This window comes from Macrobrachium nipponense, chromosome 11 (assembly GCF_015104395.2).
Source record: "Macrobrachium nipponense isolate FS-2020 chromosome 11, ASM1510439v2, whole genome shotgun sequence".
NCBI classification, from domain to species: Eukaryota; Metazoa; Arthropoda; class Malacostraca; order Decapoda; family Palaemonidae; genus Macrobrachium; species Macrobrachium nipponense.
Window position 1 is genome coordinate 88,611,851 of NC_061087.1, and position 24,372 is coordinate 88,636,222.

The 24,372-nt window shown below is 36.5% G+C and overlaps 1 protein-coding gene and 2 long non-coding RNA genes across 9 annotated transcripts in view; 1 reads left to right on the forward strand and 2 right to left on the reverse strand.

Annotated features, from left to right (window-relative positions):
• The window catches only part of LOC135207154 (uncharacterized), a 31,224-nt gene extending 28,341 nt beyond the window's left edge, over positions 1-2,883 (forward strand). For both annotated transcript variants that reach the window (XR_010312902.1, XR_010312907.1), the window contains exon 4: positions 1,196-2,883. This is a non-coding gene — a long non-coding RNA (uncharacterized LOC135207154). The remainder of the gene's footprint in view (positions 1-1,195) is intronic.
• Positions 2,884-9,172: 6,289 nt separating this feature from the next.
• Positions 9,173-18,994, reverse strand: LOC135207167 (uncharacterized). Of its 2 annotated transcripts, none has more exons than XR_010312914.1 (3): positions 18,490-18,994; positions 10,741-10,979; positions 9,173-9,347 (listed from the first exon to the last, which is right to left on the reverse strand). It is a non-coding gene; the product is annotated as an uncharacterized LOC135207167 (long non-coding RNA). The 2 variants fall into 2 exon arrangements; XR_010312915.1 differs by lacking the exon at positions 18,490-18,994 and adding an exon at positions 16,879-17,240.
• A 2,407-nt stretch (positions 18,995-21,401) lies between these two features.
• The window catches only part of LOC135207178 (fat-like cadherin-related tumor suppressor homolog), a 304,650-nt gene continuing 301,679 nt past the window's right edge, over positions 21,402-24,372 (reverse strand). For all 5 annotated transcript variants that reach the window (XM_064238764.1, XM_064238782.1, XM_064238772.1 and 2 more), the window contains one exon: positions 21,402-23,435. In XM_064238764.1, coding sequence (XP_064094834.1) covers positions 23,039-23,435 — 397 coding nt within the window. In that variant the 3' untranslated portion in view covers positions 21,402-23,038. The remainder of the gene's footprint in view (positions 23,436-24,372) is intronic.

A 24,372-nucleotide genomic window follows, 5' to 3' on the forward strand; every position in this document is an offset into this window, starting at 1 on the left:
CATTCTTGACTTATTACTTAGTTGTTTGTAAAATCCTCATGTTTGTTTTAAAACAGTGAGTTGATGTATTGTGGCATAATTAATCTATTTCGTGCACTTAAGAATCAAATGTAACCACATTGATTACTCTCTCTCTCTCCGACACAATCGGGGACACACACACTATCGATTCCTTTAATATTATCATCTTTGTACCTAATATGAATAAATGTATTTTATCAACCTTTGCATACTGCTATCAATTCGGTTTGCTCAAGAGGGTTCCCGTCTCTCCTCCCTCCATTCCCCAGCCGGCCGGCGCCATTTTTACCAAACAGTTTGTAAATCGTACACAGAAAAATAAAATTTAGAAAATTTTACTTCATTTAACTTACTGTTTCATTACTTTACACACTTGATTTAACTTTCGAACACATTAATAATAGAAAAAATGTGAAAAGGGGAACTTTTTAGGTTGGCTGATACGAATTATCCCGATTCCCTTTATTTCTTATTGGGATATTTGTTTCATATTTCGAACAAATCGAACTTCGAACAGCCATCTGGAACGGATTAAGTTCGAAATACGAGGTACTACTGTACATGCTTTTACGAAACTTATGACCTTGAAATTTTTTTTTGATGTATGATTTTATGCAATTATGAGCCATCTTTTAAATTAAGCAGAGTCAGATATAGTATGTTTTGTGATAAATGTGAGATGTTAATTAGCTGCAGTTCAAGTTTATCCTTTCACATTTTCAGACCTTCAGTGGCTGTGAGATTTGTATTTGGACTTACTTCCAGGAAGTTTTCCATAGAGATGTATGGATTAGAAAGAAATTAGTTTTACACTGAAGTAATTTCACTTCTGGAGACTTTAATTCACATTATATTGCAGAATGATAAAGCAAAATGAAAACTCATTATATTGCAAAATGAAAAAACTAAGCAGAGTTTAAATTTTAGGTTTAATATTGTATTTTTAAACCCTCTGCTGCTCAAATTAATAATGTATTTTTAAATCCTCTGCTGCTCAAATTGCTCAATGTTTTAAGATATAAATTCCTTGCTCATTAATGTCAGTTATTGAATGGTTTTTAAAGGATGGTAAACTTATTATTGTAAAAGATACTGGTCTAGTTTGTCTATTTTTACTATACTTTTGTAAATGGCCATGATAGATTAATGTCTAATTTTCTTTTCGGTCATTCAGCATACACTAGAAATATGTGTATGAAAAATGACGCTTCCAAGTGTTAAGGAAAGTTGCTACTAGTTAGCAGCCATATTCTTTGACTGGAGAGAGACATGATGACAGATGAACAGGCAACAAGGTGCGAAGATATGTCAAGGTTTTAAGGAAATAAATATGGAAAGGTACAAAGGAAGTGGACAAGAAATTGAAGAAGCTCAAAATAAATATGGAAAGGTACAAAGGAAGTGGACAAGAAATTGAAGAAGCTCAACTGAGAATGAAAAGTTTATTCAGAGACGATGGTTTTGTCCTTCGATATGGAGATTATCAAATGTAAGAAAATGCCTTGCCACCAAGATTGAACATGCACATTTTATGCTGATTACAGCAGTATAGGTCATTCATTGGGAGGAAATTCGCTACCTCTTTCGAAAGAAAAGAGGGTATTAGCAGTGTAAAGAAATAGTCTGGTATAAAGATGTTCACAGGATAACTGGTGGCAAAATCAAGCAGCATTTACTTCATTCTGATGTTGTTACCATTTGTTTTGAAGTTAGTTAAAAAAAGTTTCTCATAATGAGTGACCTTTTTACACTAATGTAGTCAATGTTGAATATACATGCTTCAGTTTATGTGGGGGAGGCGCATTTGTTTACACAAGTGGTTCCCCTATTTGTTTACACAAGTGATTCCCCCTAACAATATTATTTTGTAGAACCATTTTATCTTTGACTTTTTCTACTTCTCCGAGATCATGTATCCCTTGAGGAGAGAGTTTTATATATTTAAAGGATATAAAAGAGCATTTTTACTAGTAGTTTTTATTCAAAAGTTTGGTTACATCATTCATTCACCTTCACTTACAATACTGAGAAAAATGTTGTACGTACTTGATTTTAGACTATACGTGGAATGGGGGCAAAATAACTTTTCTTCTTGCTGGCTTTACTTCTTTGTGTTCTCCCATCCTAGAGAGAAAGGTCTCGTGCGACGAACTCATACGGGTCCAGGGGACAAAGAACCAGCCCGAGAACTGATGCACATGAAGATCAACACAGACTGGAACACATTCAAGTCCATATTTGGAAGATGTAGAAACACCTTTCTCGTTCTTAGAAGACACCCTGTCTTCTAACACTACTTGTACTTGAAGGGGAGAGTCATGTCTGTATTGGGAAGGTGAAGAAACAAGTCTCACTCTCGACCCCATAAGTCTCGAATTCCCCAACGGGAGGGGAGGAGGAGGAAAAGGCAATGGATGTTTTCCCTACAAAGCCTCCTGCTAGAAATTCTGGGACACTTCCTTCCAAACACAAGAGTTTATCCAATCAACTAACTCTTGGAAGAGCATTTCTGATGGGTAGACAACCGACCGTGATGGTGTCTTGGAGGATGATGGAAGTTATGTCACGGCAGCAGGCAGAAGAGACATCGCCGAAGCACAGACAGATGTACCATTGAGAATGACGTCACGGGATTCGTACTGGTAGCCCAAGTGAAGGGTCTTGGTGACAGTGAAGATGGTGAAAAACGCATTCTGCCGCCTCCCAAGGACATGTACGTGATGAATAGTGAAGAATATCCAAGAAATTCCATTGTCGAAGAAATAGGAAAAGAAGATCGCCCCCAATCGAACGTAGCAACTTCAAACTACGCAGTCAGCAGCCATGGCATCACAGCAGATTACTGTTACAGAGAGAGAGAGAGAGAGAAGAGAGAGAGAGAGAGAGAGAGAGAGAGACATTGTGTGCAGTGCAGAAAAATTTAAAACAACACTAGTACAATTATATCAAAGACTAAAGGGTAATAAATCAAACATCATAGTTAGACAATATTCAGAGCAGTCTAAGATTTGTATCCCTACATGCAATGCTGTATGTCTGCAAGCGAGGGGCTCTGATGACACCGCAGACAGTACTGACTGCTTCCAAAGTCTCACTTTGTGCTCTTCACAGCACAAATAAATGAGTGAAGGAGCATCTCTGCCAGAGGGGCTCCCGAGTTCTGAGCGAACGCTGCTGCTACCCCTCAGTGGCGTGATTGTTATGGTGTTGGCGTCCCACCTCGTAGTCGTGAGTTTGAGTTTTGGCCATTCCATTGAGGAGTGAGAGTTGTATATTTCTGGTGATAGTTCATTTTCGACGTGGTTTGGAAGCCACGTAAAGACATTGGTCCCGTTGCTTAATAACCGCTGGTTCCATACAATGTAAAAACACCCTACAAACAAGCTGCTGCTGCCAGACTTCCATATGAGAAGCAGGGCTGACAAATTAAAACCCAGTAAAGAGACATGCTCTCCCTCAGGAAAAAAATTCTATCCTGAAAAGGAAAATAATCATATGTGAGGATGGAGGGAAAGACAGGAGTTAGCTGTACAACCCACACCCTACTCCCACCTAAATGACGGAAAGAGGAGAGAAGACAATCATGACTGGCCCTGCAAGCAGATGGGAGGATCGCAAATGTATGCCATAAAATTCGTGTTGAGGTGTGGGAATATACTTATGCTAGGCAGCCGAATCCTAGCATAAAAAACTTTGTCTGCAACACGAACTCCTACAACCTGAAACTAAAACATTACGAAGTTCCCAGAAATGTGTAAGATGAAAAGACATGAAACAACGTCAGTACAAATGATTTCAAACTATCTCCAATATAAAGTAAAGTACTTTAGAACAGTTATAAAGTAGCTGGGGCAATATCCCCTTGGGGGACGGACCAGCAGCATAACAAGTGATGAAGTAGAAGAAAAATGCACATCCACTGTGACTTACATCTGTCCCTAGTCAGGGCAACATCGAAAACAAGGAAGGTCTAAAAGCGTTGACGTCCCTGGAACTTCTAGGCATAAATATGTGCAGGCTTCGATCAGAAAACCATCTTGGGGAAAGGAGAGGAAAGCGACAAACTATTATTCTCCAAGGCAGTTGAAGAAAGACTGGTATTCACGATTCGCAACTTGCGAGTCGTGAGTACCAGTCATTGACCAGGCTTTAAACTTTGTGAGTCACAAGGTTTCAAGCCTGGTTAGTGACCAACATCCACCTTGTATACGTGCAAGTTGCCAGTTGCCACAGATTCCTTGGATTGTTTTTAACCGGTTTCCAGCTGGCACTAGAAGATTTATCCTATTGATAAGAACAAGGTTTAGTTAGCTGTGAAAAATACAAATCTATTAAAAAATGTCATTTTACCACCAAAATAAGCTCTTCTGCCACTTACAGTTGAAACATATTTAACATTTTTTGCAATTCTAATGTATTCCTAAGATTGGACACCTATTTTCAGAAAATATTTAATGCTGAATTTAAAAATGCAGAAATTACTAAGTATAAAATGATTTGTTAAATGATGATCAAGAGAAAAAATTATTAAAATAAAAGTGTGACAACGTTTTTGAAAAGTGTTTATTATAAAAAGCTTATTCTTTCTTGTAACTTCAGAATTATTCAAGTGTCAATTATCAAATCTATTGGGAACATCTTGTCACACAGTAGAGACGACATATTGGGCATTTTTCGTCTTATGCTTGTTGGAGCTTCAAAACTGGTGAGTCTGGTGGTGGTTCTGTTCCAGAAATTGTTTTTCCATCGTTTTAATACTTCTGCAGGGCACAATGAAGCAGCAGGAGCAGGTGGGGCTGTCAAAAGAAGCTTAAAATTATTTTGGCAGCGAAACAGTCAAGTTAGTTGGTTCAGCTGCCAAAAGAAATTTAGTTCTCTTTCAATTGCGCCACCTGCTTCTGCTGCTTCACTGTGCCCTGCAGAAGTATTAAACAGTGGAAGAGCAATTTCTGGAACATAAGAACCACCAAATTCACCAGTTTTGGAGAGCCAACAAGCAGTAAGATGAAATAACCAATATGTCAGCCCCTACTGTGACAAGACCTTCCCAAAGAATTGCTAATTGACACTTGAACAATTCTTTAGTTTCCAGAAAGAATAAACAGTTTTATAACTAAAAAGATTTAGAAGATGATATATTAAATAATTCTATGTTGATCAGTTATTTAGGAGGCTAAGAGGCTAACTGATCAAGTTGGCAAAAGCTTCCTGTACTATAGCAGACTTTTTCCAGAACATCTATTCCCAGTAAAATTCTCTTCACCTAAACCAAATCAGAACAGCTCATTACACTTAATTCACACTGACTAACCTAGCACTGAACCAGATTATCCTACTAAAAAGTGAGTGAAGGCTGGACTGGATAAATGTTTGTATCCAGCAGACACAAAACTCCTAATGTGGCTCAGAAATATTAAGCCTATGCTTGCCCAAAAGTATTTTTTTTTTATTCCAACTACTAGCCGGGAAAAATTTTAACTTGCACAACAATGTTAGGTAGGTCTACTTAATCTCGGACATTATCCTCATGACTAGATTATTAAAAAACCAATAATATTAAATATTTTTTGAACCTCAAGCTTTTTGAAGTCTTCACTGTGTTCAAATACAGTAATGAAAACACTAGATAAAGCAACATCTAATACAAGACAACAGAAACAAGACTTACTGTAAGATCAATCAACATCACGAAAAGAAAACAAAGCAAACAATATCATAACAGTCCGAAAATACATATTGCGCAACTAAATTTGACTTGGGGCCACACGCCAATTGCCAGGCGCTGCAAAACTTCATATAACCTAACTATAAATCTTGAGAATTAAATTTCCCATCAGTTTCGTAAAGTCAAAAACCTGGTTTATGTAACTGTATACTACTATAGTAGTTTAGACAAGTTTATTCTTAATAGACTACATACAGCTAAATTTCTAGGAAATACTTTGATATAGCAACTTTCAAGACCACTGAAGCACTTTTGTATTTAGTAATGACTTAATTGAGAACCAAAGGTCAAGGTAAATTTCGAGAAATGAGAAAAGGCATGCTACTGTGCTCCCCAGGTAAGAGTGGCCATTTAAAGAAAAAGTTATTGCAGCCTTCATACCCACATTAAGTTACTAATCCTTAACTGGCTTTACTTAATAACCAAAATTAATATTTAAATCGATCCAAAAGTTAGGCCCACCCAGATCACTCAAGTTCAACAAGTTCCAAGATTGTCGCCGAAACAACCACTCCGTTTCTGCATAATTTGACCTACATTTTCCACCTGACGTTCCTTTACAATATCTCCTATTTTCAAGAACCAAAGAAACTTCTAAAATTTAAGTCTTAACTTTTCATTGAATAAAGCTAAAAACTACTAGCATAACTTAAGTGTCAAGTTTATCACACACACAACATATACTGCTGCATGGAACAGTGACATCTAAACCAATTTATTTTTGTTAAACTCAAAATGATTTGAAATCACAATGAGACTGCTAACTTGCATGGGCCAACCAAATCTGACTGTTCTACAAGCTGCAATGTGCTTTAGGAAAAATTTCAAATCCAGTTAATCTCAACCTGACAGCCATACTCACTTTTAAAAGTGCATGTGAAGAAATTATTCCAAGCAAACTTGCAAGTTTCATCTGTAAACGGAACGCCTATTAAATGTGTAATAAAAACTGCACAGAAGCCGAATTCGAGACAGTCCAGATTTTATTCTCGTCTTAGGATTTAAGAGACCTTGAGTCGGGCTTCCAAGTTTTCAACGTTCTTCATTGAAACTTTTCCTAACCGACTAAAACCACATTCATGGTTTGGCTAACAGTATCAAAACTAGCTTAAACTAGATTCCTTACTCAGGTATTAGACTGAAGAACGGCATTGACCAAGATCATTCAAACCGTTATGATTACCAACTGTTAATAAAACGCCTAACTAGTAGTACAAGGAATTGCAAGAAAGCTAAAGGAGAGAGAATGAGCGTCTCAATGGCGTGGTTGGTTTGGTGTTTGCTTCTCACCTCGGTGGTCGCGGGTTGGTTTCCCGGCCATTCCATTGAGGGGTGAGAGATGTGTATTTCTGGTGATAGAAGTTCACTCTCGACGTGGTTCGGAAGTCACGTAAAGCCGTTGGTCCCGTTGCTGAATAACCACTGGTTCCACTCAACGTAAAAACACCATACAATCTAATAAAGGAGAGAGAGAGAAAACCAAGAAAAGTGCAGGAACACAATTCAGAATGTCTTGAATGAAAGTTTTCAGAATTATTCACTTGCCAAATCTAAAACCAGCTGATTATTATACCAACGAAAATAAATTTTATGATGGAAAAGTAGCGGAAAACAATCCGTAATGAAAGATTCCGTTTACCTTCAACTGCAGCCGAAAACTTCACCTTGAAAGTAGCTACTTGGGTCTCGAGAGGATTAATCTTTACACGTAGAGTTTCTCAACTCAAAACTTTCTCCTGACCTCAATACACACGTTGAACTATATAATAATAAAAAACTACCACAGATTATCTAGTGTGAAAGCACACCTTTAGACTATTAGTAAATGAGAGAAAAAGGTAAAATTACAACACTGTAGACCTAATATTTGCAGTTAACCATCATAAGATTCCAGTCAGACACAGCTCCCCCAAATGCACAATTAAATTATTTGTTCTGAAATCAGTATGAGCTTCATTATCTTTGAACCATACATCATTTTGACCAAAAATGCCATATCTAAAATTAAATACTACCTATGCATCAACCAAGTTTAAGCTTCTTACATGGGTATGGGTAAACTTGAGAATTCAGTCGTGGCCAAAACTAATTTCCAAAGTAAAAAAAAAAAAAAACTATTGAACCTAATTGATGACTTTTTAAAATAATTATTAACATTTAACTAATGACTGAAGACCGGAAAATTTACTTTTTTATACCAATACTGGCAGACCAAGAAAAGGAAAGCAAACACCAACACCTTTGGAAACGCAACCAATGTGAAGATCTTCGGAAACTTACAGCGAACTTAATGACTGACACTTGACAGCCCAGTGTAACTTCTTTAGAGCCTACCATTACCTGAACCATTGTTTTCTTTATAAATCATGACCGCATGTTACAAGTCAAGGCATTGTAACTAATTGCTTGCTGATCTATAGGTGTTGTGAACTACTGCAAATAAAGCTTTAAAAATTTTTTTTGCAAAAAAAAAAAAAAAAAAAAACCCACTAACTTCTACCTTAACAACGACAACCTTATGTAATAAACGATAGCCCACTGCCAGCCACACTCGGAACAACAGATGCAATGTGCAACTGATTTCTGGAGTCCCGTTTTATGAAATTTATCATTAAAATCAACCTTACCAACCACGACAGGACTTCACTGTTTGAAACATCAGCCTTTACATTTTAAGAAAACACAGCATTTGAATAAATGGTTTTGAATGCCACAATTCTTCACAGCAAATAAAATTTAAGACTTTTCCAACAACAAAATGTTATGCACTTTTTCTATGGCAAACCGTCGCTGAAACTACTTTTGCCCTTGAGTTTCAACATTCTACGGTATCAATACATCTTACCCCTACAAGAAGGTAATTGGAATAACTTGAAAGGAAAAAAAATCTTCATTCATTTTGATTACACTACATAAATTATAATCAAACTTTGTTATAAACCGTAAAACGGCCTGAAAACCTTTGCTTGGCAGATCCCAGTTTTGACAGTTGCTTGTGAATGGAGATTATGACCCAGTCTAAATCACATTAGCAAACACTTTAAATTAGTTAATCTGGTTCACTTCTGTTATGTAACAAATATTTAGAATTTACATCCTAAACCCTACACCTTAGCCAAGCTTCCCTTAAGTTTACTGGAGTTGATTTATGTATGCTAAGATTTTAAGTTACGCCGATTATCAATTAAAGAATTGTAGTAAATCATAAGAATTTTTAAACAATATTAGACTATCTAGTTTTGACTACTGACAGATCAGATTTCTACCCTATACCAAAAGTTAACGCCCTAAAATCACGTAATCAAAAGCTGAACAAACCTTGATTCAAAATTGCATAAATGCCAACTAAAAATTTCAACCTTAGCAAGATTGCAGAACGGATTTATATAATGGATATCTAAGACAACTACCTTTGGCTTGCAGTTACCAAATTTTCTAGTTCCCCCGGAGTGGCGAAGCATAGTTGAGGAACCACACAAGGAAGAAAGGTAGCATTCCTCCATTTCAATCAATAGATTAGTCTACAAATTCTTCAGCAACTCGTCCGAATCCTCTTGTTCTCAAGCGACTTAAATCTGGCGGGGCTTCACTGCTGAAGAATCTGCAATTAGATGTCGATGGGTGAAACGCGCATGACTTCATTTTACAAGAAATATCGTAAGGGGAAACTTCTGTACTTTAGAAAAATTTAAAGTACGCAATTCAAGAAAGTTGCTGTCACAAAAAATGAGAGCCAATTCTCAAACATCCGTTAAGGACATGGCTATACGCACTACTCGAAATCTACACTTCCCACAGAAACAAAGTTTTATACTAAGTCCATAGGAGTGTTCTTGACTGCTGATGAAACTTAGTAGTTTGTAAATGTAAATGCATAAATGAGGCAATGAAACTCAAAATATCAACACTAGGTATTTTAACTATGGCAGTTCAAGAGCCAAGTAGCATTAAGGATTTTTAAAAATTAAACCACCTGCTCGCAAATATGGACAAATATTCACACATTGGAGATTACTTTTAATGAAATTTTGCAAAATTGCCCTTTTCTTATTTGGCCAAATAAAAGTGTGTCACTAACTACAGAATTTTCATTTTTCTTTTATCTGTGTATCTTTATTCATCTTAAACTACGCTTTAGAAAAAAACTGCAACTATCTGGTTGACCTAGTACTTTTACCTCTTCTTCAGAGCCAATTTAAGTACCTAACACGCGAAAGTACTTCTTATCCAGCAACCACTTCGTTTTATTCAATTTCACTCAATAATTTGCTCTTTTGCAACATTCTGCCATTCCCTCGAGGTTTTAAGTCTAAATTCTACCATTCACGTAATTTAATCTTAGTCCATTTTCAATACCTAATCCCGTGCCACCGAACAATTGCCTGCACAGTCATGATATTTATGCCCTTACCTAATTAAACCACCTTCCTTGGTGGTTTAATTGGGGAAAGTGACAGCTTGAATTAACTTGTCTCCAGAAGTGGTGGTTTAAAAAAAATGTAGCGTTCTAGTTATCCTGAAGTTTAAAATTGTTGGTTATTAAAAAAAATTTCTTAAAATAGATTAGGAAGAGAGGCCAGTACCTAATGTAGGAGTTTTTGCAAGCCCATTTTGTGAGGAAGTTGATGGCAAGAGTAGCAAGGGGCGTAAGTATCAACGGTGGGTAGTAGACAATGAAAATTTTACCTTGCTACTCTTTCTAACGTCCACACAAAATGGTCTTGCAAAAACACATACGTTAGGTACTGGCCCCTCTTCCTAATCTATTTGAGAAATTTTAAAATTTACCAACAATATTAAATTTCAGGGCAACTTGAACGCTACATTTTTTTCAAACCACCGCTTGAGACAAGTTAATTTAAGCTGTAACTTCCATTTTTTCAAACTACCGTTTGAGACAAGCTAATTTAAGCTGTAACTTCCCCAATCAAACCACCTAGTACACATATCCCATCCCCACAACCCCTTCCAAAACAATTAGACAAATATCTCACCTTTGATTTCCTATATCCTGAGCCAAGTTAGATCTGAAACAGCAGCACCTGGAACACTGCAGAGGTATTTTTGAGTTCTACAACAAATTTCCATTTAGCACATCTCTATCGAACATTTTAAGAACGCGAACAAGGTCTTCCTGACGCTGCATCCTTTTCTGCTCATATTTTATACTAAAGGCCGACCGCACTAGGGATATTTTATACAACACTTTCCGTAAAAATCTTCTATAGTTTCCCTGAAAGAAAAAAAGAAGTGCATAAATGACAGGAAACATCAATATTAATCCTAATTATATTCTTACTACTAAGTAGACCTAGATATTTAGGTTTTATTGAAAACTTTACCGGAAAAAACTGCTATTATTAACAGCAAGGATAAATTAACCAAGTGTTATATTCCAAATTACGTGGATGTTAATTAGATTGCCAACAATCTTTCGCCGATTTGACAACTCTGTACTACGCCTTTAACAAACCGGCATTTTGATCGTATTAATTACTCTATCACAATTTTCTTTAAGGGAATTATACTTGCTACCAACTAAATAAGTGTGATGTTTCCTTCAGGTTGCTTGGCTAATGTTTCGTATAATGTTTTTACGTTGCATAGAACCAGTGGTTATTCAGCGACGGGACCAACGGCTTTACGTGACTTCCGCACCACGCCGAGAGTGAACTTCTATCACCAGAAATACACATCTCTCACCCCTCAATGGAATGCCCGAGAATCAAACTCGCAGCCATCGAAGTAGCAAGCCAAGACCAAACCGATCACGCCACTGAGGCGCTGTTGCTTGGCTAATAAATTAATTTCTCCAAAATATTAAAAAAAATTGTAAACATTTAGATAACTTGACTGCATGTCTGACTCTTTGTTTGTGTTGTCCTGTGACATTTAAACGAGTTTCATTTACTTCGTATGCTAAGCCATATTCTGACCCCGCCATTTCCCTAAAGCTAGCAACAGGAATTAACCTTTAATTTTCGAGTTATTTTAATTAGTTTTACTAAATGAGAAACATCTGCGAATTCATATATTTCTCTGCCGGCAACAGGGTTTTTGTCTGAAGGAAATTTTATTTTCTAAGTGATCAATCCCATTAATTTGCGTTTAGCAGAGTGATAATGTGGTCGCCAGCCCGCACGCAGTGGTGAAGGGAGCACTGCGCCCTCTCCAGCAGTGTTAGCCTAGCCTTTGGAGGGCGATGGTGTGATTTGAAATTCGTCAATAGCTTAATCAATATGTAGTATTAGTGATAGTGATAAAATTATTGACGATACTACTGATGTAATACAGAATAATCAATCTAGTAGCGAGGTGCAATAAATGGGAAAAATGATAACCACATTAATTTCAATGACGTGTCTGTTTTAACTGGGTGTTCTTTCGTTTTAGATAGGCCTATGTTATTTTATTTTACTGTCATACCCAGTTTTGTATCAATGTTTTTGTTTTCGAGTTTTTATTCATCTTAATGGTTTAATGATTTTTATTATGCTACGCTTAGTTTACATAAACTTAATATTTTTTATATAACCTCATTCTCATAATTTTCAGTCAGTCCGTCCGTCCGTCAGTCAGTCAGTCTCTCCGCTGCCGAAAACTACTGCTTTGAATTTTAGTATTTTATTACGTTTTCAGTTTTGTTTTGAGTTTCAAATTTGATTGGGGAATCCTCCATTAGTAATCAATCATGGCCCAAGAAAAACAGACAATTAGTAAGCTTGAAGAAATGAAGTTTTCGGCATTATTTATAGTATGTCTATGTTATATATATATATATATATATATATATATATAGATATATATATATATATAATATATATATATATATATATATATATATATATATAGAATATGATGTAGCCAGGAGCCGCTACTGCATAATAGGTCCGAATCAACCAATCATATGAAGGTCCGAATAAGCTTGGACAAGGGTCCGGATGAGCCAGTAAATGGTCCGAATCAGCCAAGGTTCGAATAAGCATGTTCCTGTTCAGGGTCCGAATAAGCCTGCATTCTTATCAACGGGAGTTGAAAAACCATTAAAACTTGCATGTACAAATTCTTATAAAAATGGCTTCATTACAGCCCCTAGTTTGTACCTACTAAATTTACGGTCCTCATCAAAAGTAGTCCAATAAAGTTAAAATTACTAATTTAGTTGATACATTACTCAATTTTAATTTAAAAAATACCCATGGTTCTTGCTCCCGACTCCTTTTAACCACGTACAGTTTAACAATCCAGTTAGGTGAACTAAGGCCGTACGAGTGCAGAAATTACCGTTCTACTAAACATTATAGCCCTTTGTTCAACACTTTCAAATAAAAATTTTGTTTGATTCTCAAGTCTGCGCGGTTGCTAGAAAGTTGTGTAGATTATTAATAACCGCCGGTGACTTCAAATGTTAGTTTTATTTTTAGACAAATGACAACCATTTAATGACGTTATAAAGAAATAACCAAACACCGGCCAATATTGGAGGACTGAAATGCACGAACGGTTTAACACAAAAGGCCAATCTTGTCCACGAAATTTAACAAGCGTCATTAATGAAAGCGGATTATTTTATTAACATTTGATATGAATTTATACACAACTGAAAAGCCTTGAACTCGCATGGTCAAACTTACAGCTATCAACCATTGTATAAAAGGTGATAAAAACGTAGTACAAGCATTTCATCACGCTCAAAATATGCGATTTTATCGGGAGTGTTTCAGGCAGGAGGTTACGCCTTTAAAATACTTTTAAAACTAAAAATTCTCATTGTTTCAGGAAGCCTAAAATATAAAAATTGTACTCATGCTACACCTTCCTGAATTTGTTCCACTATAGAGATTCTTATTCTTTAGTTGTTTACTCTGTCGCTTTAAAATTAGGGTAAAATGACAGGAGGCACCTCTGCATTTGTGTAGTCTTGATAATTCAACCAAAATACTGCCATTCAGAATGAAAACTAGACAACCTTGAAAACTAATAAAATTAAAAGTCAGTGGTGTTTTTAAATGTGAGACAGCACCATTCAAGTCCTACCAACTTATTTGAAATGCTCAGTGACTAAGAACGGACAGGAGCAGACAAATCTTGATCGCTTTATTTTACACAAGTATGAAGAGGCGCTGGAGATTACCGTTTAAGGTTTGAATAGATCGGAATTCAAGAGAACTGTCCCCACAAATAATACTCACCACTCACCAAAACTACCTCTTATTCAGCTTACCCTGAGTCAAGTTCTTTGAAACTTAATCACGCAATGCGATAGCTCAATGTTCTTTAAAATAGTCTATCGAAAATTTGGCAATTACGTGCAGACAAAATTTCATATAAATCAGACGTGAAATCCTGTATATAAAATAAATTTAGCTTTATAACTGAACAATCATGATGAAAAATGTATGCGGAATTGTAGGTCACAAAAAAAAATCTTATTTAATTAGTAACACCGTGGCCTCATTAAAGCGCTTTCCACTTAACTTTCAAGATCCAAGAGGTCCACATCAGGCTTCCTATTATCTTCCACATTTTACAGCACTAACGAGCCACCTTAGGGTAAGGTATGGTATCCGTGCTAGCATTTGGGTGGCTTAATCTCAGCAAGTGAAAATTTTCTGATTCATGTCAGTGAAGTGCTGTAATGTCATTCCCCTTAAATACCACCTAATGGTGACGAAATTTTTCAAAAGACTTTTCTGGCGTTAAATAAAAGAATTTGCAGTACAAAAACATTCCACCAACTTCACTAATTCAGCATACTTTAGCTTAAATTGATCTAGTTTCTGGTCACACGGCACAAGATGAGTATCTGTTATCGTTATCGGAGTGAGTGGACACAAATTTTTAAATCTCTTTAAAATACTTAATAGGAAAGGCGTACTAAAATCTATTGCAAATTTATCATATGATCAAGACTGATGTTTACTATCAAGATATGCTTCGACAAGCATGCCTTTTGACCTTGTTTTGAGACAAACACTAGCCCGTTCTTGCGACTGAGGCTGGTACCTATAAAGCAAAAAATTTACCCTAATTTCTTTCGTACTACAACAATAAGGGGAAAAGGTTCCTGTTTAAGGTAGGTTTGAATTTTTGGGGCAATATTACACAATCTTTAAACTACAGGAACTCCCAGACAGGAAGTTTTATGCAGTTATTCCCATTTACATTGTCGTAACGAGCGCCTATCAGTTTTTAAATATAATCAAGTCAGTAAGGGTAATTCTGCTGAACACATTACGCACAACTAAAATTTCCTGAAGTATCCACAAATATTTATCTGAATTGCTTGCAGTCTTGAATTTATTAATGGAGAATACAAAAGTTTTTAACAGTTACTATATGAAGAATACCGGCACTCGGAAGGCAATTCGACGTTCAAGAATTCCAGAAATTTTACACGCCTGGAAAGTGCTCCGTTTCCAGTGATTAGGACCAACTTTTCACTTTTGTGGAAAATTTATATTGTCATATTAGTACAACACTGTCTCCACTTTTCGTTGTAATTGAGCCACAAAAACGTTGTTCCATCTTACGATTCTGACCAATCCATGACGATAAATCTCAGTGTAAAACTGTAGCTACAATCCGAACATGTAACTCCAGCCGATGAAAATTCACTAGTTTGCTGCCTGGTTTAATAATTATCAAAATATTAGATTTGATCAAGTCGCTTAATTACCTACAGCACTCCACACTTCACTTACAATTCAGTTTTACTCAAACTGACTCGAAAGCAAGACTGCGGCATTCTACAACAGGGAGAGTTTACCAGAAGCGGTGTTGGTATTTGCACAAACTTCATGCCCCGATTACTATAAACCCTAAGAAAATATATTATCAATGCCTCAACGATGCAGCCAGCATCAATACAATCTGTGCTTCGTAAAACTAAATAAAGCCCCGTAAAACTAATTCCGGTTAAGATGGCATGTACTGGCCATCACACGGCTTTCGTTTTTCATCTACAGTTATTACAAACACAGGCTCGATGGAGTCTGACCAGGATCTTTAACGCATTAAATGATTGAACCTCGGTTGTGAACATTCAATTTCTTGATTCGGAAGGACGACCGAACTCTCCAACTGGTCTCAAGATTATTCCCAAAGAAATTTGTCCTAAACTTAGATTGTACACTATAGCCATCTCTCACTATCTATGGGCATGACGTCAGAGGTCACGTGATCGCACACGCCTCGGCCACATCTGAGATTTATCTCCATAACAACAACGAGGGACTTAAGTTGAATACGTAATAAACTCCTATTATTCCCATTTTATTTTGATGTTGACAATGTATTACCGAAATAATCGCATTTATACATTGTATGGACAACGCTTTTTCTATAATTCTATTGCATCTCAAGCCGCGTTGTTCCTTTGCCCATTCTGCAGAGCATTTTACGCCCCTTCTTTTGATGTATATATGTCGGGAACCCGTTCCCTCTATGTAATATTATTCATGTATTTTCGTCTGTAAAGGAACACTTCCACAAGAGGGTGGGGGGGGGGGGCTGTCCCTTTTGTTTATGTTTTGTTCGTGCGTGCGTAACGGACACTACCCTTCCGTTCGTCCATGTCAACCCAGTTGACATAGCCCGTGCTGGCACAAGGACAGCTTAATCTCAAACAGTAATAAATTATCAGTACACATCTACATGTCTTACTCTCTGGTCCTCACAATACAAGTAATAAAGGTAAATCTAAAGGAGAGCTCCGTCTCTTGTTTGCATTAGAATATATATTTTTCCGATGTATTTTTTATTGATTATGCTTAAAGTGATCATTAATATTGGTGGCATCAAGCAATTACACCCTTGTTCCCATCAAACAATCTTGGGGAACCCCAGTGGGAACCGGGGTTTTTGGGTGGGGGGAGCAGGAGAAAAGTGATTTCCAGGGCACTAGCTAACCAAACAAACCACCTAACCTAACCTAGAGCGCCGTACCCCTACCTAGGCCTAGCGGTGGGGGGCCTTTTCGCCCCCCCCCTGCGACCCCCCCTTAAGGGCACTACCTTCCCTGCACACTTCATGACAATTCCGAAAAATTTGAGCAGCGATTAGGCTAACTGAGAGACAATACTGCAGCATATTTCACACGATAATCAAAATATATACAGGAAATAGCTTACCTTACAGTGGAGGATAGACTTCAGCAGCAGCTTTCACAAAGGCGTGAAACTTTCGTAAGGGGTCTTGAATGTGCAATTTGAAATATGCAACGGCTAAATATCCAACAAAATGTTTTTTACGGCGGCCATATTTTGGGACTAAATTCTTGACATCTCTCCACCGTCTCTCTATCGTATTGGTATGGGCACGAGTTTGTGGATCAACAAAATTGACACTGTGATTGACCTGTAAATGTTTGTAGCCCTCGTTTTTCAGGCAATCGTATGCTTTCCAGCAATCGGAAATTATTGTTGTTCCTGGTTCGATGTACTGTTTAATGACAGCAAGCAAAACCTCAGTGTTTCGTTGTTCAACAGGAACCATAAAGAAACTCCCTAGTTTCCCCACAAATTCCCCCAAATACCCACTGACCCTCTATAATTCTGCCCCAATTATACTTCTCTTCCCAAATTTTGATTCGTCAATTTCCACTATTTTACCCTCCCCTCCAATTTTATGAGACCGCCTAAATACCCAATTTACTATTACTTCCCTACAAAATGAAGCCCAATCATTGATGGTGGGATCGCTGAGATGAAGCTCAAAATTAGCAAACTTATAAGAAAACCAATCTGATACGAAAATAAAGCAAAATGTTAGATTAGTTTCAATATCTACGTGAGACTTTGAGAACCATGTGTTTTTAAATATGGAGACAAAAAATTACACTTTTTTTCTCTTTTTTTTGACACTACATAGGTTTTTATCACACCGAAGGCTTTTTTGTTCAAGTCAGACCGGCACTTTTCCTTACTTACGTCGGGCAAATGTGTTCACTCTTGATTAATCCGTGATTTTTGGGCAAAAGTTACGAGCCTTTCTATTTGCCCATAATAATAGTTTGTGAAATCTCTATAATTCACGTAGCATTTTCACACACTGTGGGAACTTTCCTGGGCAACAAAATCGGAGCTTGTACACGGTCCTGCTAATTCGGCCATGGCGCTAGTGCAAGTAACGCTAATTGGAGAAAATAGGTTTATTTGCCGAAGAAATTAACCACTAGGTAACATTAAATATTGTCATTGGCTGAAAAACACTGAGCTTTCTTTTGTTTCAGAGAAAACTGAAACGTGCTTATTTACGATTGGATATTGTCTATAATGATGTCACTTTTTGGGTGGAGTGTTTTTCGTGACGTCATTCGGAAGGTGTGGTTTCCCCATGACAATTTGAGACTGCGCAGCACACAAACGAACGAACAGGAGCTCATTAACATAGGTGATACGAGAGACAACAACAACATGAAGGAGACTGTTTTTTCTGTAGGTACAAATATTTAAGTTGTGTTTTCTACACCGATAGGACTTTCCGCCACTAATTTCCTTCTTCCTTAGAACATACTTAGTATCTTCTTTCAAGGTATAAACACATTTATACAAAAAATCGGCCGGAGCTCTTATTAAGATTAACCATATCTATCGTTATACCTCATTGCTATCGTAAATTTAACACCCAAAAGGTCTTTTATGAGTTTTCACTACTCCAGCAATCTGCCACCTTAATATCTATCGTTATACCTCATTGCTATCGTAAATTTAACACCCAAAAGGTCCCCGAGTAAACCTTACCTGTAGAACGTATCACAACCCTTACTACAATATTGACACCATGCAAGTTCAAAGGATTATGAAGGTGTCTTATCCGGCCAACCTCTAAAGGCCAGCAAGAATTCGTGGCCAATCAGAGACCTCCACCAAAGGTAAAAGTGTGCACATATTTGTTAACTTCTCTCATTGGCTGAAGGGTTCTGTTACGGCCTTTCCCATTGGCTGGAGATGATAATTGACTTTTCGAAGGATAGTTTTAAAGGAAATAGGCAAAATGTAAGTTTTGCCGAAGGTTTCTCAAGGATCCGATAGTATCATGAAATGATAAAGTCAATGAATTACTTAACTATATAGAAACAGACTTAATGAGGTGTGGTAGTCAAAGGATAGACTGTATTGGTGCTTACCAAATTCCCAAAGACAAGAGGTGATTAATATATAATTTCTTGAGTGATATCTCTAGTGTTTGTATTAATTTTTAAAAGGTTAGGACTCATTTAATTTTGAAAAATAAGTGGATGAATCCCATGTCATTCTCTCGCGGCCTTTTAATCCTAATCTAAGGTATTTGTAAAACCAAGTCTTCTTTGTAATCTGTTCCATCGTATGAAGAAAAGAGCTTGAGAGAGAGAGAGAGAGAGAGAGAGAGAGAGAGAGAGAGAGAGCGAGAGCGAGAGCGAGAGAGAGAGAGAGATTTAATTATAGTATTGTTGTTGTCAAGTGATGTTTTCCTCCAACTTATCAAGTGTTGGTATACCAAGGAATGGCTTGAGGACAATCTGACTGAGGGAGGTGGTATAGAAAATTTTGACCAAGATGAACTGGGTACATTACATATCCTATAGGTAATGTTATATATACAAACCAAATTTTTTATGGTTATTCTTTATACAATATTTTTCACCGAGCATTTTATATTGCAAAGAAAAAAAATATAGTTTATTAATCTGAAAAAGGAAATTTGTCTGATGAATAAATAATATTATTCATTAAGAGTGGAAATACATAGCTACACACACGCAGATATTTATATATATACACACACACTTAGTGTGTATTTAAACTACAAATGCTGTCCATTTTTGACCAACTCAAAATCAACATTGAGCAGGGGTTGGGTAATGCCACCCGGGATCAGGCCATCCCTGGCTAGGAGGTTCAGACTGTTTCATTGACCTTTGTAACTCACTATTACTGGAAGGACAGCTTTAGACAGTCTGGACTTTATGTTGGTTTCTTCAGCAAACTTTACCAAAGGTAGAACTTGAGTGATTGTTGATGATGGGTGTGTTGTTAATACTAAAACTAAATGTGCTGGTCTAATTATTTCATAATGTAAACTATTAACTTACCTTTTGTTTCTCTTCCTTTTGTCTTACTGGGAGCAAGATATACCACCTTATATGATTTTATAAAATTTATGCTGACAAATCAAGCACTGTGTTACTTTTGACTAGTCAAGTGCTTGAAAACAGTGAAAAGAGGGTGCTGGAGTAGTTGACAGCTACAGAAAATAGAGATGAAGTAAACTTCAGGATCTACAGCTGGAACTGGGAAAAAGACCTGCAGTTGTACTACTTAGAAATATTGGTCAGAGGTGTTGAACTGCAAGATACAACAACGAAGTGGGAATAAAAGTAAAATGATAGGCTAAAAAGAGGGTGCAGCTATTGGCTGAAGGGAAGCTGCAAACACCCTTTAGTAATGCCTACAGTGCACTGGTGAGATACAATGATGGTCTATCCCCCTATGGGGAAATATAAATGTTTCATACAGGGATAGATAGTCAGGAACATTGAACAACAAAGCACGATTGTCATGTAATTAGCACATTCCTTACAGAGAAATGAGAGGCTATGATACCTAATTCATCTTCAAGGAATTAGGAGCTGTAAAGAGTGCGCCGAGGGAGGAAAATGGTAAATAAGGAAACAATGAAGGTGAGGAAATTCTTACAACAAAACCTTAGGCCTTACATTATCCTGAATAATTTGCTACCAATTACACAGTACCAAAAATGTTTTTATTAATAAGGCATGTCCTATCTGAATTACTTTGGTTAATATTACAATTAAATTATTGGAATGGAATGGAATATATAATTGAGGTCAAAGGCCAAGCACTGTGACCTATGAGGTCATTCAGTCCTGAAAGGAAACATGAGGGTAGAAAGGTTTGAAAGGTGTAACAGGAGGAAAACCTTGCAGTTGCACTATGAAATAATCGTTAGGAGAGCGTGGAAAGTAAGAAGGAAGACAGAGAACTTGAACGGAGGTACAGTAAAATTAATGAAAGGGGTGCAGCTAGGGGCTGAAGGGGCACTGCAAAGATCCTTACGTACTACCTACAGTGCACCGCATGAGGGGCAATGACGGTATTACAACCCCCCCACAGGGAATTATAATTCTTAACCGTCAAAATTTTCATGCATTAATGCCAGGCCCATGCCAAGGTAATTTGCATAAATTCAAAGAAATTTTCAGTCAAGGACATTACAATATATGTATTTTGTTTTTAATTACCCTATTTGTTCACGTCATTAAATGCAGCATTTAAAACAAAAAAAAATTTCAGTGATTCTTATGAATCAACATTTAATAAATCAATCTGCATCAACAAAGCTTTTACTCATTCATTATTTCAAAAAGTAATCACTTCTGAAACCACTATTAATACCAAAATTAATCTATGCGCATTAATGTAGATTTCCAAAACTCTACTCACATCATTCCCACATACATTTTAAGAAAGACATCAGAAATAGAGGTTTTTGAATGGCCTTCACAAACCCATTCTGTATTCATAGCCAACTAGAATGAAATCCCTGTTACACTGCAGGATTAAATCTGCAGGTTTTTTATTTTTTATAATATGAATGGCTTTGTGTTAACCTAGTCCATATTCCTGTTGTGAGGATAAAGATTGATAAAGCAAAAAATTACAAGTTTATTTACAAAATTTGTATAAAACAACAGCTGCCAAGGCAACCACACATTCATCCATAGAAATTTAATTATAACCATTACTCCAGTATTAGTTCACATTAAAAATATGGATCCTCCTTTACAGAGTACAACTATTATCACAATTACTTCAATTAGTACAATAGTCTATCAGGAACGGAATGATAAAGAGGATTATGACTTCAAAAGTAGCAGAGCACTTTGTGAAAAGATCAGCAACTGTAAGCAGCAGTTAATACATGAACAAATAAGAATTACATTAGAGTGTATTAAGAAAAATGAGTTCACCAAATATACCCCAATAATTAATGCTGATCTTATCACCATAACACACACACACAAACACTAATGTTAAACTGCATCTCCAGTTTCAGAATGTGGCAAACAGTAGTTGTATAAGCAAAATACACAAGGGAACTACATAGGAAGCCTGTTATGGGAAGCTATGTGGAGACTGGTCTGTGCTGGTATGTATTGTCTATAAATTGTAATAAAATACATTGAAACTGTAATAAAAAATTTCAAAAATTTTCTGCATACTAAATTATTCTAGTTTCTACTATCTGGGCAGACAGACAAGGGTCTAGAGCATACTGTTGATAACTTTTCCTTATGACCCGAGTCTTTTTCCTGCCAAAGGACACTTATGGGCATTGGAAATGACTGCTGCCTTTGGCACACTTATGTACAAAACTGTAATGCACTAAAAAATCCTGTAAAATTAGGTAATGTAAATTATATATTAATAAAAACAACATTGAACTTAAATCCCAAATGTTAAAAATAGTTACATTACACTTAAATGTACATAAATCACAAATCCTACTTTAAACATATAAATCATGAGTACTATTGTTAAAGTAGACTAGCCAAACTTCTAGCCCAGTCTGTTGAACGTAACTGATGGCTCTCCTAGGCAGTCATACTCCGTACCTGAAGAATCAAACCCTGTCTGCTCACACGGCAAAAATATAAACATTCTGTGGAACACATACTTTTGGATATTATGTACAATGACCACCAGTGGCTTTATTTACACTTATATATTTACACACTGTTTACTTCAATACTAGCAGAGTGACATCTGGCAGTATGAGTAGCAGCTCAATGCTATAGCACCATTGACATGTAGTCAGATTCATTCAGGAGACATGTTCACTTTCTGGCTCACAAAGCTAATTATCTCCAAGTGCTATTAACTATCATTCTTCATGCGGGGAAATGTATGTGACAAAGATAAAAATAAATTGGCACTTTACCCAAGGATATCATTATTTACTGCTACAAAAATAGTTATCATTTTGCATTTATTAAATTTAATGATGATCTTGGGAATTCAGGCACACTGGAAGATATACATTAAGTTACAGTAACTATTTTAATCAGCTTATAGGCACTATGAAATGGCAGCTGAAATTTTAGAATAATGAGAGTACAAACATTGCAAAAGATTCATTAAACAAAGAATCTTTTCAGAGTCATTCATAAGTGTTAGTGGTAGCTGACCATACTGTATTTCATCAGTTCAATTTTAATACAGTCTAAACTGAGTTTATTACATGATCGATAAAATGTTTTACATACAGTATTTCCAAAAAAAAAAAAAATTATTTTCTTTGCTTATCATCATTCTCAAATTCCGAATTAACTTCAGAGTCTTCAATATCACAGACATTGTCCAAGTCTGATGCTGAAGTGTTGGATGCTTCCCCACCCCAAAGAGATGCTCCCTCTTCCTCATCCTCCATTCCAGATATTACAGAAATATCTGCACCAAACTCACTGAATCGCTTGACAGTGTCGTGTCGACGATTACTTCTTACGCGATAAGGCGAGTAAGTGGCACCATTTCGATCTTCAGGCAAATGGCTAATTTGGGGGGGTTGATATGGAACATTGTATGTATCCTCATAAGTATTCAAAAGTTTTCCTCTTTCATCATCAGTTTCTGTTTCACTGCCAACTTGGTATCTTGGTAAGTATTGATTTGGGTGAGTCTCATAGCTGTAAATGGAAAAAAAATTATTATTAGCACGTCTGAACATTAAAATATTTAAACAATAGCTCCAGGAACTCTTGAAATAGTTTTCATAGGATAATAACACTGAACCATAAAGATCTGCTACACATTAAGGCTGAAATAAACAATATCTAGGCTAATTTTCTTATAAAGAGTACAGTACTGTACAGACATAATTAGTATTCAGACTATTTTTTAGCAATTGCTTTTCCACATGGGTGTTAGTTTTATGTTCATAAACAAAATGAAATCTTTCTTTTAATGTTGTTTCCTAGGAGTTTAATGCTTTTCACTCCATTTCTCATAGATTTTCATTGTAAATCTAAATCTGAGTATGCAAAGGGACCAACCACCATCTCATCTGGCTAGGACAATATTTTCTCTTATTTTTCACAATACACTGAGTTGGTTTAGGATAATGAAATCTCTCTGATAAGCTCATGACCCAGATCAGCACAGTGAACTAAAGCCAATCAAGGTGTTTCAATTCCTGATACTCTTGAATAAAACCAAGGGAAGCCATGCTAAATCATGCCTCTGTATAGACCAGCTCAAATCTGCCCTTTTATAACCATTCTAAGAGTGGATTCAACCACTGACAATTCCTAAGCTCTATACATAGTACCGCTCCTTCAGAATGACCATATTTCAGGCAATCCTCTAAAGAAAAATTGTCTACTTCATTAACAATTCTCAATGTGGGATGGTTTCTGTTTTCCATGATTTCTGGAAATATGTATTCAGAAGCCCTCCAGGCAGCAGCAAAGGCATCCTCAAATTTTTATAGTGTACTGGTCATCTGACAGGTTCCTTGATGTCCCTACCTCTATGATAATTCCAAAGCATCCTCTTGTCCATGGCTTCCATGCAGTCTTTACAAATAAGCCAGTAATCCTTGCTACCAATTTGTTTACAATGGTT